Source organism: Crinia signifera, chromosome 1, assembly GCF_055691185.1.
Source record: "Crinia signifera chromosome 1, ASM5569118v1, whole genome shotgun sequence".
NCBI classification, from domain to species: Eukaryota; Metazoa; Chordata; class Amphibia; order Anura; family Myobatrachidae; genus Crinia; species Crinia signifera.
The window spans coordinates 62403559-62420094 of NC_139217.1; the positions used below are offsets into that span (position 1 = coordinate 62403559).

The window sequence follows — 16536 nt, forward strand, 5'->3', positions numbered from 1 at the left end:
TTTGTTCTGTTGCATTGCTATCAAAGTTCACATGAACCATGAATGGAAGACGCTCATGGGAATGCAGATAATCTTCCCTCTACACCGTGTACTGTGTACATAATACAGTTAAAAGCAGAATTTAACAAGAATTTCCACCTTAAGGACAATTTTGAGTCTTATGCTACGAACGCCTTGCACAATGGAAAACAACATCAAATATTACAGCAGAACATATTATTTGGTTATAAGGAAAAGGGGACACTGTGATGGCCTAAACCTTGTATAACTAAATAGAATGTAAACAAGTGACCCATGGATCTCTGGGGTTAGATGTATGAAGCAGTGATAAGGGAGGATAAGTGACCCATGGCAACCAATCAGCTGCTCTGTATAATTTTATACTATGCAAATATGCAAATTTCAGATGTTACTTCAGTGCTGATTGGTTGCCATGGGCCACTTCTCCTCCCTTATCACTGCTTCATACATCTATCCCTGAGTCCAGAGTGGGACATGTGACAGAGCAGCCCAATGCAAGGTCATTATTGGGCATAAAATAATAATAATAAAAAATATCTGCCAATGGAAGTTTAGAGATTCTGGGCCTTATTCTAGTTCACTCAGAGGCAAATTCCTTCTCGGATGGCCAAAACCATGTACACTGCAGGGGGGGGGGGGGGGGCAGATGTAACAGGTGCAGATAGAATTAGATTTGGGTGAGTTATTTTGTTTCTGTGCAGGGAAAATACTTACTGCTTTATTTTTACACTGCAATATAGATCTCACTTTGAAGAAAACCCCCACCCAAATCTAACTCTCTCTGCACCTGCAGTTCACATGGTTTTGTCCATTTGAGAAGGAATTTGCCTCTAAGAGTGAAGTAGAATAAGGCCCTCAGTCTCCAAATGGAACCGTATACAGATGTGTCCTCATATGTCTTTGCTAAAGTCACGCCAAGCAGCCTCCCCAGCACGCTATGACCCGCGAGATTCTGCTAGCATCGGGCATCTTTTCTGCTGACTATCTTATTCACGTCACATACTTGCCTACCCTTTTGGAATGGTCTGCAGGCTCCCGAAATTCGGGTCCCCCCCTCCCCGCCCCCCCCGGAACGGTGGGCAAGCCTCGCACATGTCCCTGGACCCACCACCCTCCGCTTCTCCCCCGCACATCTGTTTAATCAGAACAGACTTCTGGTGCATTGCATCGAAACTAGTCGCATTTTTAGCATGCATGCCATGCTGGTGGACACAGGACCAGGACCTGCCAGGTCACTCATGCTAGGCAGCTCCAGCTGCTCTGCAAATATACGGCTGGTCGCAGAGCATGGCCTAATAGTCGTATCATTGTGGGGTGGCGTATACCTGATTGCAAAATTAGCAGAACAGCGATCAGGTCTGAATTAGACCCAAGGTTCCTCCAGTAGTTACAAATCAAAGTGCATTTATTGTCAGAATCAAGACAGGACCACATAGTTATAATGTTACAGATGCTGTCACAGGGTCCATGGGGGTGTATACTCTCCTCGTGGCTCAGATAGAAAGAAGTACATATAGCAAAGGCTCCCAACCAGTGGAGGCTCCAGCACAGTCCAAAATTCAAATAGAGGAGCCACCCCAACTGTCACCCCAAATGCTGCTAAACATCCCCACCTGGGGCTCACTGGCAGTTGGTGTAACTCCAGTGGCGGATTCAGGGGGGGGGGGGGCACCTGGGCACGTGCCCCCCTGTCATTCATTTTGTAGATGAGGACCAGAGCTTTCCAACGAGCCCAGCCCCATGTCTCTAGCCCCCCCGGGAACCGGAGATATCGCCTGGCAAAGCTGTAACATTTTTTCCCCATAGGATAATATGGGACCCGTCAATTCCGACCCCCACCCGGTTCCGACAGCTGCCAGTTCCCTCCCTGGCATCCCAGGAGCTTGTGGTTGAAGTCATTCAATTCCAAATCGCTGGGCCTTCAATATGATACCAGGTCGGTCTATATCGGTCAATCGGTTCCAGAGATATACTGTAGCATGTAAATCGATTTTTTTTTATTTTTGAAATGTAATTTCATGGCTGTTCATGTTATTTGAGGGCAGATTACTCTGGAACCAAACGTTCCAGTTTCACTGGACCAAAATCATTCAAAGCCCACTCAAAAGTTCTTCAATATGATACTTGTCTCATGTAAATGGGTCAGTTAGTTCCGAAGATATAGCCGGTTAAATGAGATAACTGGTTAAAGGGGGGGAGGGGTGGTTTTCTCTCCCCCTCACACCAGAAAATGCAGGGACTAGGCTGGTGTAAAAGGGGCCAACCTGGGAATGCATTTTCTGGTGTGAAATGGGTATTATTTCAAATAGCTGGGACCTGCAGTGCTCGGAATACAGCCAGGCTCTGCCACTGTCAGTGGCTATCACTTCTGCCTGGCGTCGGCTGTCCCCCATTTACCACGAGCATGTATTCCCCATTGGCAATGAGCATGTAATCCCACATGGCAACGAGCATGGAACCTCTGGCAATGAGCATTGAAACCTTGGCAATGAGCATGTAGATAAGCAGCACTTACTGTATGTAACATAATTTTTAATAGGCATTATGGTGTTTGGCATAATACATAATGGACATCATGCCGTGTAACTTAAAGTGCAATGGACATTATGGTGTAAATGTTTAATGTGCGCCATTGGCGGACAATGTCCCTGTTTATGATGCGTATTGTGAATTTTGTCTTAATCTGTGTGGCATTATGTGAATTCTGGCTCAATCCGTGTGGCATTATGTGAATTTTGGCTCAATCCGTGTGCTATTATGTAAATTTTGGCTCAATCCGTGTGGCATTATGTGAATTTTGACACAATCCATGTGGCATTGTTTGAATTTTGGCTCATTCCATTTGGCATCATGTGTAATGGCAAGTATAATTGGGTCTAGTATTTTGTTGCATAATGTGTAGAAGTTGTATATGGTGTTGTACACTACACTCAAGGACATGCCCCCTGTTGAGTGGCCACACCCTCTTTTCCAGAGTGCGCCTTTGGAGCGCGCACAACTACTGTACATCCTTCACTTTGTTGCCATGGTGGGCCTGCATACTTTAAATGCCAGGGCTTATTTTTAATCCCATTGCCACCCTCTCTCTGCCGCTCTCTTAGCATGTACACTGGCACCACTAACACTGGCCCTCCCCCACCTAAACCCTCTTTTATCATGGTGCCCCCCCTGTCATTTTATCCTGGATCCGCCCCTGTGTAACTCCACTATTTGAATTTTGGACTGCACTGCAGCCCCACCTCTGCAGCTGCCATTGGTCCCCACTGTGCAGGGCTAGAACCCGGCACATTAGTTATGTAACTATGCAGTACAAGCTAGAGATAAACTGTTTCAGGATCTCCGGGTTCCGGCAGATCCGAATATGGTGATCCGAGTCAGGATCTGAGCCGGCTCGGGAGTTCCCGAATGAATTCCAGACCGAAAAAGAGGCAAAACGTCATCACCACGCTGTCGGATTCTCGCGGGATCTGGATTCTATATAAAATGCACGCGTGCCCCGCCCAGGGGTGGATTTAGGGATGAGGGCGCCCCTAGGCACAACAATAATGTTTACTAAGTAGGACAGTTACAGGGGCAGTATCTGCATGTCCTATCCATTTACACTCTATTTAAGATGGAATATAGTACAGTACAGTGGATATTTTGCAGTTATTGGTACATTTTGGGCTGACAGTACTATCACAGGCACCCAAGTGCCGCCCCCAAACATGTGCCGCCCCTAGGAACGTGCCTCACGTGCCTAATAGGAAATTCGGCTCTGGCCCCGCCATCTTCACTCCATTATAGGAGAGGGAAGAGGGTGGTTGGGATCTGTGCTCTGTGCCCTGTGCTGTGATTTATTTAGTGACTGATTTTTTATTTTGTTGTAAACTAGGTGCTGCAGTGCTCACACGCAGGGGCTGCAGTGCTGCTGACTGTACATGCAGTGTCCATAATACAAGGGGCTGTGTCCAGTGTGTCAGGGGCTGTGTCCAGTGTACAGGGGCTGTGTCCAGGGGCTGTGTCCAGTGTCCAGGGGCTGTGTCCAGTGTCCAGGGGCTGTGTCCAGGGTGACAGGCTGTATCCAGTGTCCAGTGTAATGGGCTGTGTCCAGTGTGAGGGCATATATATCTAGTGTCCAGTGTGACTGCCTATATCCAGTGTCCAGTGTGACGGCATATATCCATTGTCCAGAGTGACGGCATATATCCATTGTCCAGAGTGACGGCATATATCCATTGTCCAGTGTGACGGCATATATCTAGTGTCCAGTGTGATGGACTATATCCAGTGTCCAGTGTGACGGACTATATCCATTGTCCAGTGTGACGGCATATATCCATTGTCCAGTGTGACGGCATATATCCAGTGTCCAGTGTGACGGCATATATCCAGTGTCCAGTTTGACGACATATATCCATTGTCCAGTGTGACGGCATATATCCAGTGTCCAGTGTGACGGCATATATCCAGTGTCCAGTGTGACGACATATATCCATTGTCCAGTGTGACGGCATATATCCATTGTCCAGTGTGACGGCATATATCCAGTGTCCAGTGTGACGACATATATCCTGTGTCCAGTGTGACGACATATATCCATTGTCCAGTGTGACGGCATATATCCAGTGTCCAGTGTGACGGCATATATCTAGTGTCCAGTGTGACGGCATATATCTAGTGTCCAGTGTGATGGCATATATCCAGTGTCCAGTGTGACGGCATATATCTAGTGTCCAGTGTGACGGCATATATCTAGTGTCCAGTGTGACGGCCTATATCTAGTGTCCAGTGTGAAGTGATCAAAATTGACTAGAAATTAGTGGAAATTAATGTTGTTGAGCTTAATAATACTTTAGGGGCAAAAACAGGCCCAAAATCTGTTATTTTAGCAAATTTTTTACATTCCCCCCCCCCAAAAAAAAAATCCAGATCCAAAACCAAAACCTGCAAGGGTGGTTTTGCCAAAACCAATCCAGATCCAAAACACGAAGGGAGATCCAGATCCAAAACCAAAACCCGAAAAAGTGCCCGCTGCTCATCTCTAGTACAAGCGATAACTTTTCCACTTTGTCTCTCTTGAAGATTTACTACATCTTCCCCTTAGTATAGTCTTTCTATATGAAACCTTGAGCAGACCCATATAGATGGTGCTTGCACAAAATAGAGGGCAGCCAGTCATCTGACCCTTTGCTCTGCTATGACCCCTGGTGCGGTAAAGTCAGATGCTGGCTTCCTAGCATCACTTTACTGCAATGGCGGTCACAGCAGCAACATAGCGATCAGATTAACATCTGCCCTCACTCGATCACTGATCACCATTATTGGGTGCAGGTATTATTTTTTAATTCAACTTATTTTTTTCCACACAGTGATCTGCCTGTGCTCTATCAGACAAACCTCACTGATCGCAGGGTCGATCCCAGCTCAGCCTTTTCTACCAGCAGAGAGGAAAGCCCTGATAACATTATATCAAGATGGCTTTATTATCACAGGGCTCCTTTGTCAGTTTGTCAGCTTCCATTTACTATTACTAAATAGATGTGAATTTAAGGGCATTGGCAGGGGCCACTGGACAGAACATTAGCGCAGGCCCTCCCCGACATATACACAACCCCCACATACCTATGTGCTGCGGGTTTTGTGCAGCGCTGGCTGGGATCTTGTAGTGCTGTCGGGCAGCAGCCAGGAAGCTGATTTTGAAAAAGACTGGCTGGACGCTGATTGGCTGAGAGAATTCAGCTAATCAGCACCCGGCCAGTGGTTTCAAAATCAGCTTTCCGCTCACCGCCCGGCCAATATCACAGAGCTACAAGCTTCCAGCCGCAGCTGCCCGGACACCGCTGCCCACCACCCGCTACAGCAGCAGCTCCCCGGGCAGTGCCGTCTTTCCCATTGGGGTGGACCCCTAGAATCCTTGGGCCCCTGGGCAACTGCCCATTAAGCCCAATGGGAAAGACGGCACTGGCTTATGGGAGATTTTTGATAATTCTCCGATTGCCTATTAGCATTTTTGTGAAAATGATTTTGATAATTATACCTGTAAATGAGAAAAGCAGAAAGGAACCACTGTACCTAATTATTTAGCACCTTAGATTTTTGCTAATTCTACGTCCTCCCTCTTATATCTAAACTAGAACCATTAGAACTAATAAATAAATGCCAGCAGGAGAGAGAGACTTAAAACAGAAAAGTAATTACATAGATTATATGCCTCTAGAACAAATCTCAAGCATGATCCAAATTTAATTATATCTAATAAAGAAAGTATGCCTACAAATTGCAGGGACTGGAAGCGGCCATTGACATTGAGGGCCTTATTCTAGTTCACTCTTTCTGACAAAATCCTTCTTAGATGGACAAAACCATGTGCACTGCAGGGGGGCAGATGTGAAATTAGATGAGAGAATTAGATTTGGTTGAGTTATTTTGTTTCTGTGCAGGGTAAATACTGGCTGCTTTATTTTTACACTGAAATATAGATCTCACTTTGAAGTAAAACACCACCCAAATCTAATTATCTCTGCACAAGTACCATCTGCCCCACCTGCAGTGCACATGGTTTTGTCCATCTAAGAAGGAATTTGTCAGAAAGAGTGAACTAGAATAAGGCCCTGAATTCCCTAGAGACTCTGAGACATAAGGTGCTGTTTAAGATCGTTAGGCCTCCTGGATCTGGAGGACTGCATGTTATCTATGTCAGCCGTAAGAACATAAGTTATACAATATGAGCCTAATTCAGGTTGACTCACTAAGCAGCAGTCGTTTGCTGCTTAGCGAGCACCTTAACGGCGCCCTGACGAACGGCTGTTCCCCCCCAAGTCTAAACTGACTTTTATTTTACTCTGCAGATCACCGAAGACGGGGCAGGTGCTGATGTCAACTGCTGGCCCAGAGTGGGCATCGGCCCGCCTGGGTTCCCAGGGGAATGCCAGTGTTTTCATGGGGAAGCCCCCATAAAACCCTGCTCCAGCCCGATGTCCACCCCCGGCCCTCCCTCCCTGCAGCAAATGGCCCGGTAATGGGAGCAATGAGAGTGATGTGTTAACTACTTCCATTGATTCATTTAAGTCTCACTAACCCACTGCAGTCAGAACTTGGGGGTCATTATTAATAAATACAAAAATCCTCTCCATACATTAAGGGGTATATTTAATGCCACCTGGTGAGCTGTGACAGTGAGCAGCGCTGATTGCTTGCCACCACAGCTCGCAGGTCAGTATTCAACTGACCCCCCCCCCCCCCCCCCTGCACCGTCCATTTCCACCTCGCTGGGTTTTTACAGTTAGGTGGAAACGGCGTGTGCGGCCACCAAAATGGCAAGGCCCACGGCTAAATGCAGCTAGATCCCTGCATTAGCCGCAAACCTCGCCGTTCGGGGGAATCCTCCCCGTCCTCTGACAGCAAGGATTCCCCCTGAACACTGAATAGGGTAAGCCACCCTCACCGCAGACACCCTCTCGCTGGTGGCATTGAATACCGCCTTATGTCTGCCATGCTTTTTGTGTCTGGGTTAATAGTCCTTGTCTCTCTGGAAGTTGAGAGTTGTACAGAAAGAAAAAGTCAGAAGATTGATCCACCACAGAGATAAATCCACTTTATACCTGCACCACAACCTCACATATAGGAGGTATTACAAGTACACTATAATTAAACTGTGACACAGGTGCTAAACTAAGAAATGCCAATGGGAATCACTTCCGGTCCTGGAGCATGTAATACCCCTTTTCCACTAGCAGAAATAACCCGGTAATTTCCGCGGAGATGAACATCAACCCAGGTTTTCAGCCAGTGGAAATGCTCTCTTGTCAAACAACCCGGTTTGAATTCCCCTGCAATCCAACCCAGGAAATTACGGTTAAACCCAGGACGTTAAGGGGTCGAGGGGTAGTGGAAATGCTCCCAATCTGGTATATTTGAAAACCAGAGCTGATTGGAGCTACTGGGGCATTTTTACCTGCATTTTGTACATATTTATGTGCATTTTGTACATGTTTATGGGCTAGATTCTCTAAGCTTCAAAAGTGATAAAATTTAGAGTGATAAACAGCCAGCCAATCAGCTCCTACCTGCCATGTCACAGACTGTGTTTGAAAAATGTCAGACAGGAGCTGATTGGCTGGCTGTTTATCACTCTCCATTTTATCACTTTTGAAGCTTAGAGAATCTGGCCCTATGTCATGTGCATGTTTTACATGTCTAGGTGCACCAATGGCTCAGGTATACTGCAAAAAGTTGTCACAAAAGTTTTACATGTCTTGTGTGAAAACACTTTTGAAAAGGTTTCATATTGAATATTTGGGATTAAAATAAAAGCACAAACTGTGCAAAAATAATGAGTGAATGAGGACACATCTATAAAAATCACTCATCAAGGTGCTGGAGGTATTTTCAGAATCATTTTTGTTCAAATTTATACTAACTTGCAGAAACAGGAACGGACCACATATTCTCACACATTCTCGCCGATGCTTTGTATTTGCCTATTGTTTGCAGGTGCCAAGATATATAAAATGTATCTTTCTGTCCATTCCAAGGATACTATCTGTACTTTCAGTTGGGCAATGAACAAAGGATCTTTCATACTTGCAAAGTATAGCAGGAATAGTCTAGTACTCAGTCATTATTATTGTTTATTCACAATAATTTAGACATTGCCGCCTCTGCTGCTAAATACAATGATAGCTTACAGCGTTTATGAGATTGGTTAACACTTTTCGGCAGCAGTGTACGCATGCTGTGAATACGATATGTTAAGCAATAAAGAAACTATACAAACCCAAATATGCCCAATAAAAAATAGAATATTGTCTGATACACTACTGTGCTTTGTTTACTTACTCTCCTGCATTGAAAACCTTTCTTTTACAGATAGCCTGGTTGCCTGACAACTTGCCTTTGTCAAAGGTTACAAATTATCTTCAGTGAGAGCCACACTATTCAAAGAACTTGACATACTTACAGTCTACGCAAAGTCTATGCAGTATAGACATACGCCACGCTGTAAGCTGTGTAGGTCATTATACATATTAACCCTTTGAGTTTCAACATTGTGGGATCCTTAACATATATCCACTAGCAATCCCGGCGCCACTCACAGCGACTGTTCTTTTAGTATAAATAAATGCAAATACAGCCAATTCAATTAATTGATGTTTAGTTAAATATTACACCCAACGAAAATTTTTGAGGATCGCTCACAGCAATGTTGGCATTTAAAGGGTTAATTAAAAAAAAAGTTGGCTTGGCAAATTTCACAACTATTTTGACAAATTCCCTTGGCACTCAAAGGGTTAATATCATAGTATATCACTCCATTCAATCTACACATAAACATTACACAACATCCAAACAAATCATTGATACCCATTTCAAAAAAACATGTTACCTAATAGAACGATAGACAACCTAACTGGGTATTTGCCTATTTATCCTGAACAAAATACACTCTTTATTTGTATATTATTTTATATACTTCTACTATCTGAGAGAAAATAAAATACAATAAAACAATAGAAAAAAAATCCTCTAAAGTTCACACAATGTTGTACATACAGCGATGTTACACTTTTTTACCCTAAGGGCGATATTCAATTAGTGCTGATTTCCCCCCTAGTTTTTAGGCTGAATTTCAATTCGGCCTAATCAATTAAAGTAAATTTCACGTAGGCGAAAAACTTGCCATGGTCGAAAAACATGTAGCTTGGCAAATTACTCTATGGTCCATGAGTTTTTGGAGAAATTGCAGGCATTTTTACACATTTATAGTCATTTTTCACCATAGACTTTTTGGCGCCCCCAAAAAAGTGAAAAAACATCAGCGAAAAATTAGTTAAAATGGGCGAAAATGCCTGTAATTGAATAGTCATTGGTTGAATTGGACCAGTTTTATGGCTAGCTGGCACCAACTGAATACCCTCCACAAAGATAAATAAAGGGTGACATTTAACAGAATGCGATTGTTGAATATTTGCGATTTTTAGGCAACAAAATTGGGTTATCGCACTTTTTGCCGAAATTGCGTACTTAATAGGGTGCGCTAAGTCCCGTAATTCGCACATTTAGCACTTTCTCACTTGCCGGTTTCAATTAGCATTTTTATCACATCCATATGTTTTCCCATAGAATAGTATTCAAATCGCTTATTTAATGGAATGCGCAAATGGAATTCGCATTTCAAAAGTGTCTAAAAATCGACACTGGTGCAGACCAGGTCCTGATGGGCGAATTTAACCAAAAGCAACTTTGGTCAAGTGCAGAAATGGTTAATTTCCACACAGGTGACCTCATTTTTAATGATAAACTCCCCTACATATACCCAAACATCATTAAGGACACCTGTGAGGGTTTGAGAGATGGAGATTGTGCAGAGTGGTGTGGAGCTGGCTGTTTGTGACTTTGGTAGTTTGGAGGAGCTGCATGCCAGATCCAGGTACCCCGAGTACTGCGTGCTTCACGTAGGTATCGTGCTAGGCTGTACCTAGACTCCCTTTCTGATCAACAGGTTGTGGGGATGTTTCAGCTGAACTGCATTAACCTCTTGAACTTATATGAGCAGGTGAGAGATGATTTGGACCCTTATGGGGTTGCCAACTATGCAGTGTCTGGGCTGCAGAAATTAATGTGTGCCCTCTACTTCTTGGTCACAGGATCCACTCAGTCTGTGACCTCATGGTCGTTGGGGGTCTCACAAGCCACTTTCTCTAAGCATTTCACTCAAGTGTTACTTGCTTTCAGGAAGTTGTAGCGCACATATATCAGATTCCCACGTTGTGAGTCAGCGTGGCAGGACCTTAAGGTGGCTTTCTATTGGCTCTCAGCATTCCCAAATGTGCTGGGAGTCATAGATTGCAGCCACATTGGGCTTCGGGCACCGCACATGAGGGGACACATCTACATCAATCGGCATGGGCGTCACTCTCTGAACGTGCAGGTGACATGTGATGCCAACCTCAAAATACCCAGTGTGGTTACAGGCTACCCAGGGAACTGCCATGATGCCTTTATTCTGTGTCACTCAGCCCTCTGGGACCAATTCCAGGACCGCCAAATGCCGGAGGGCTGGCTACTTGGTAAGTACATTTTAATATATAGAAATATTTGCCCATTATGTATAGTGCTACTACAGATGGGGCATGGCTCTTCTTTGCAGGGGATGGCGATGGCGCCGCCATCCGCCATCCCCCGCCATCTGTATTTGCGAAAGGGGACGCGCTCGCATGAGATGCGCGCGCGCGTCCCCTTCCGACGGCTTCCCCCGGGCCCCCGCCGGCTTGTCGGCGGTAACCCGGGGTCCCCACCGCCTCCCCGCACCCCCCCTAACCCTGTCCGTCTCCCTGAAGCGGAGACGGACAGGGTCCCATTGCCCCGGCTCACGGACACTGAGATGCGCGTGAGACGCACGCGCGTCTCAGTCAGATGGCGAGCCGGGCTGCTGGCGGATCGCCAGCGGTGACGTTCTGGCGATTCGCCAGCAAAGATGAGCCCGGCCCCATCTGTATGTGTTCATTTACATACTAAACAATTATTACACTCCTGTGTAGTGTGCCAATAGAGTGTAAGCTATACCCACAAATGTATTTAACCCTCAATTCTTTTTAAAGCTGATGTCAGAATGGCTAAAATATGGGTATGCTTGTTTGTAAAACCACTAATTAGCAACAGTAAGTGTACCCTGTACTATAGTGCATGCTTTTTAAACTCTAAAGTGGCACCCGCAGTGTTGTGGAACGCACCTTCGGGGTGCTGAAAAGTCGCTTCAGGTGTTTGGACAGGTCATCAGGAATACTGCTTTACCACCCAGCAAAAGCAGTGATGAATGTCCAGGCTTTCTGCATGTTACATAACATTGCCCTTTCCCAACCACATAATGTGGAGGATGGCAATGCAGCAGTCGTGCAGGAAGCTGAAACTACCCCACATACGGTAGTTAGGGGTACGCGGAGGGGGGATCTGATGCATATGGAGATCATAATGCGCTATTTCTCAGGTAATTGCATTTATAAACTATACTGCCACGTACCTTTGATGTAAGTGTGTTTGCATACCATAAACCAATTGCCATACATTATCACCAATATTTAGGGGAGTAGTCAGAGCCGAATGCAAGAAGCTGCTTAATCTGAGGTATCCCTTGGTGATTACATGCTGGTAAGTAAATTTTTTACAATGCTGTATGGCAATTATAAAAATGACCTAACACCAAATTAGTTCAAGACCCTCACTGCACAGTACCATAGTGGGATGGGGATGCAAGACGGTCCTCCACCTCCTCCTGCTGTGCCTGCTCCTCTGGGGTCCGGCCTGGCCAAGGCCTTGATGTGGCCATGCTGCCTGGCATACTGCTGCCTCTCCCTCTCACACTGCTGTCTCTTAGTGTGCCTCTGCTGCCTCTCCCCCTGGCTCCTCTGGCGCTGCTGCTGCCTGTGACTGTGCCACTGCTCCCTCTGCCACCTCCGCTCACTGCCTCTCCTCTCCCAGACATTCCTCCTCTCCTCTCCATGCTCCTTACTACCTTTCAAAGGTCAAAATGACCCTTTGCCCCTTTATATAGGGGGTGTGATGCATATTGTAGGGGACTTAGGTGGGCCAATAGGTTAGGGGGTTATTTGGCATGCGTAGGCAGTGTTGTAATTCGCATTCCGGTTGGTCAGAATATTGCACATGACCGGCGGTGGAAATCACAAATTACTGTGTCATACAATCGCACCACATGGCATCTCTTCGCACTTCACCACACTTTTGGGGGCATTTTCGCATCCCATTAAATAATCGGTTTTGGAGGAAAAAATGCGATTTGGAAAAGTGCGATACGGTGCGATTTCAAAATGTTACTAAATATCGCATTCCATTAAATGTCACCCAGTGAGTGTTCTAAGAAGTGATCCGACAGTGTTTTCACTAGAGTTCTATTTGGCCCACTTTGCCGAATAAGTCCTATGGTGTTGTTTTACCCTTTCTTCAGCACAAGGAGTCTCTGCGGGTAAATAAAACAGCGCTTTCATGCTCCTGTAACATCACATGCAGGGGGAAGTTGATGGTAGGAAACACAGTTGGACATTTTGATAAATATGACCGAATTTAATTTTATTCCCCACGACATTTCTAGGTCATAAGATGATCTGCTGCATACACTGTAAGGTTATTAACATAATGAGAATTTTTTTAGAATAAATTAAAATATTTTAACACGATATACATGAACACTGCGGCACATTGCCTGTCATCTCTTTAGACGCCTTTATTTCAAGTGGCATTGTACAACTGCAGACAGCAACCCAACATACTAGAGCTGATTCTGAGTTGCCGACAAAGTGACTGCAGTTGCGGACAGCTGTGCAAGCCAGATCCAGTACCTTATGCTAATGGGAAATACAAGAAACAAAGAGTCCTGCTTGTTCCCAATGAATGATTTCATTAAATATTCAATACAAGATTTTATATTATTAAAATCAGTTCTATTTTATAATAATTGTAATAATTATTCACCTCCTTCAATTGAGGCAATGCTGAGCAATATGTATATAGAAACACACACATATATAACATATATAACATAACCGAGGGGGTTAAACGGCAAGGATCGCCGAAAACAAGCCACCCTCGCCGTTTAACTCCCGCGCCGGCTGCTCACCCTATTTAACATGCCCGGGGGAATCCTCGCTGTCAGAGGATGGTGAAGATTCCCCCAAATGGCAAGGCTTGTGGCGAATGCAGAGAGCCCGCTGCATTTAGCTCGCATGTTTTGGCGGCCACACACGCCGTTTCCACCTTGCTGCAAAAACCCAGCGAGGTGGAAACTGTGCATGTGGGGGGGGGGGGGGAGTTGAATAATGACCCGCGAGCCGTGACGGCGAGCAATCAGCACTGCTTGCCGTCACAGCAAAAGAGCATTGAATACGGCCCTTTTTGTCTGTTTTTCAGATATCTTTCAGACAGCTTTTTGGAATTTATATTCCAATGATATGTGGCAACCGGACACAGTTAATTGCAAGAAGAAAACGGTTCTGCTAACCCTTTCAGGTCCAACGTCTAGTCAGGATCAACAGCCCTAGCGCTAGTAGCAGATCCAGTGGTGAGCCACTTTAAAATAAAACCAGTAACATCGTTCAACATTCAGTGTAGACCATTTTTGAATAATAAAAAAAATGTAGAATTTATTTAAACATTTAAACAAGACTGTTTGAATTGCACAACAAAAATTTGGACTGCAAAGGGTTAATATTTGTTTGTTCGTGCACTCCCAGTTAATATCAGCTGATGAAGTACAATTTCAGTGATTGATAAAGTTATATGACGTTAGGCAGCCAGTTCAAATGTAGAGTTTTTCCCCCCTGAGGTGTATTTGAAACACTAAGCCGCTCGATAGATATAAAAAATTGACACAGGGTATAGTTACCACGCTGTATAGAGGCTCAGCACCGGCAGGTCTTAGTCCCTGTTGCTGAGTTCATTAGACGCAGCGAAGCCATGCTGCCGGGACAGAGCTGTTGGCTCCAGATGATGTGAGCCCCCAAAGAAGTGCAGCCATTGCGGCAGAGTCTGTATGCTAATGCCAGCATCTGTGCAACTGATGCAGGGGTTCAAGTATAAACCTGTGCTGCCATTCATTTTATGTCGACTGCTGTCACCATTATAATATCGGTCTAGCACCAGCCCCATGCTAGCAGTAATGCATTTTGCAGCTCCACCTGTCCATCTAGACAACCCTCTTCACACCACTCATAGATCGCAGCATTGCAAATGATTGGATATACTGTACCGCAAAGCAGATGTACTAAGCCTTGGAAAGTGATAAAGTGGAGAGAGATAAACTTTCAACCAATCAGCTCCGGTCACTTTTCAAACACACAGAACTTAGGAGCAGTAGCGCAGACGGGATCAGCAGGATCCCAGGACTCTGCCCCCAAATTGCTGGCATTTGAATCCTGGGATTGGAGTCTCCAATCCCAGGATTTTGAGTTTAGACTGCGCATGCTGCAGTGCTGCTCCCATCCAGGCTGTGCAGCTCTGCGCAGTGTGACGCGGACAGTGGTCCCCCCCCCCCACACTGCCACTCTCAAGTTCCGGCCTCATCAGTGGGGAATACATACTCTTCCATTCCCGCCCGCTCCCTGATCAGCTCTGCAGCACTGCCTGGTATGTTGGTCTGCTGCTCCCAGCTCTGCTCTACCGTACCACCCGATCCCAACCGCAATGCCCGGTATGTATATGTGGAGGGCGGGGGTGTTCTTTTAAAATAGCGAATCCCAGGATTGAGCATTTTTCAATCCCAAATCCCGGGATTGGCTTCCCTACATGGGGGTGTGGTCAGCCCACCCCCCTTAGAAAATATTGAAAAAATAAGTCTCTGTGGAGTACCTACTGTACTCTCTACACTGAGGGGGGGGGGGGGGGGGGGAGCAGGTGGTGTCAGGGGCAGCTGCTGAGAGGGTGGTTGCAGGTGCGATCACTCATCCCCCCCCCCCTCAGTGCACATCACACAGAGAGCAGCTGCCTCTCCTCCAGCGCAGTACAGATCAGTGTGTGTGTGTGTGTGTGTGTGTGTGTGTGTGCTGTGGAGTGTCTTTTCTCTCCCCAGTTCTGTGCCGTTGGAAGGATTTATCTTTCTCCACTTTATCAGGGCATAGTATATCTCCCCCAGTGACTGAAACTGTGTAGGAAACAAGTGCACATTCATAATTGTATACATGAGACAGACATAAATAAGAGCACAATACCTGGAACTCCATGCCATACTTCTCTCTGCAGAACTCTCTCAGCTTGGGGTACACCTGCTCCCTTAGCGCGTTCCTCTCTGCCTCTGTATCTGCACACAATAGGTTTGTCCAATTAAAATTGTGCTCAAAATATTTAAAAATTAAAAAAAAAAAAATACATTAAGGATCGTTTTAATAAACAATTAGCCTGATAAATGTAAAAGATTCATTTCATAGAATTGTTCGGCATTGACCTGGAGTTAATGTGAATGATGACAACGCAGAAACTTAATATTCATGTATAAGTAACTACCCAAAGCCATCCCTCTTCCTAGACAAGCTTTGGACACGCCAGCAGTCCTGGGATGGTGAAAGATCTTATTGCTGCAAAGGAAATAGAGGAGCTGAAGGGCCAGGCGCAGAAGCGGATAGAGAGCAGCCATTGGTGTATCTTCAGGAACAGCAAGTTGGAAAAACCATTAATGGACATTCATTGCATAGTATGCCACCATCGATGTCTGGTTGCACTATTGCCATCGATAGCAACCATCGATGGCAATAGCAACGATGGCCATCCCTAATCTGGCCCCCCTTGCAGTTCACCTTGCAGTTCAGTTTAAATCCGGCATGTCCGCTAGCCAATCAAGTCTCACGGATCGCCAGCCAATGAGAAGCTGCCACGATTCAGAAAGAGGCCGTTTCTTTTCACTGGCATTGGGGGCTGCTGGCGCCAACATCTAATCTGAACTGCTCCATCCCAGCATAAAGAGAGTTGGGGATTTAAAGTGAGATAGGGAAGTGAGAGCCCGTGGGGGATAGGAAAGGAAAGTGGGGGGTA

The 16536-nt window shown here is 45.6% G+C and overlaps 1 protein-coding gene across 1 annotated transcript in view; it reads right to left on the bottom strand.

Annotated features, from left to right (window-relative positions):
- Window positions 1–16536, bottom strand: part of NWD2 (NACHT and WD repeat domain containing 2) — a 175982-nt gene that overhangs the window by 53469 nt on the left and 105977 nt on the right. Inside the window, exon 2 of the mRNA XM_083158528.1 lies at window positions 15720–15808. Coding sequence (XP_083014654.1) covers window positions 15720–15808 — 89 coding nt within the window. The remainder of the gene's footprint in view (window positions 1–15719; window positions 15809–16536) is intronic.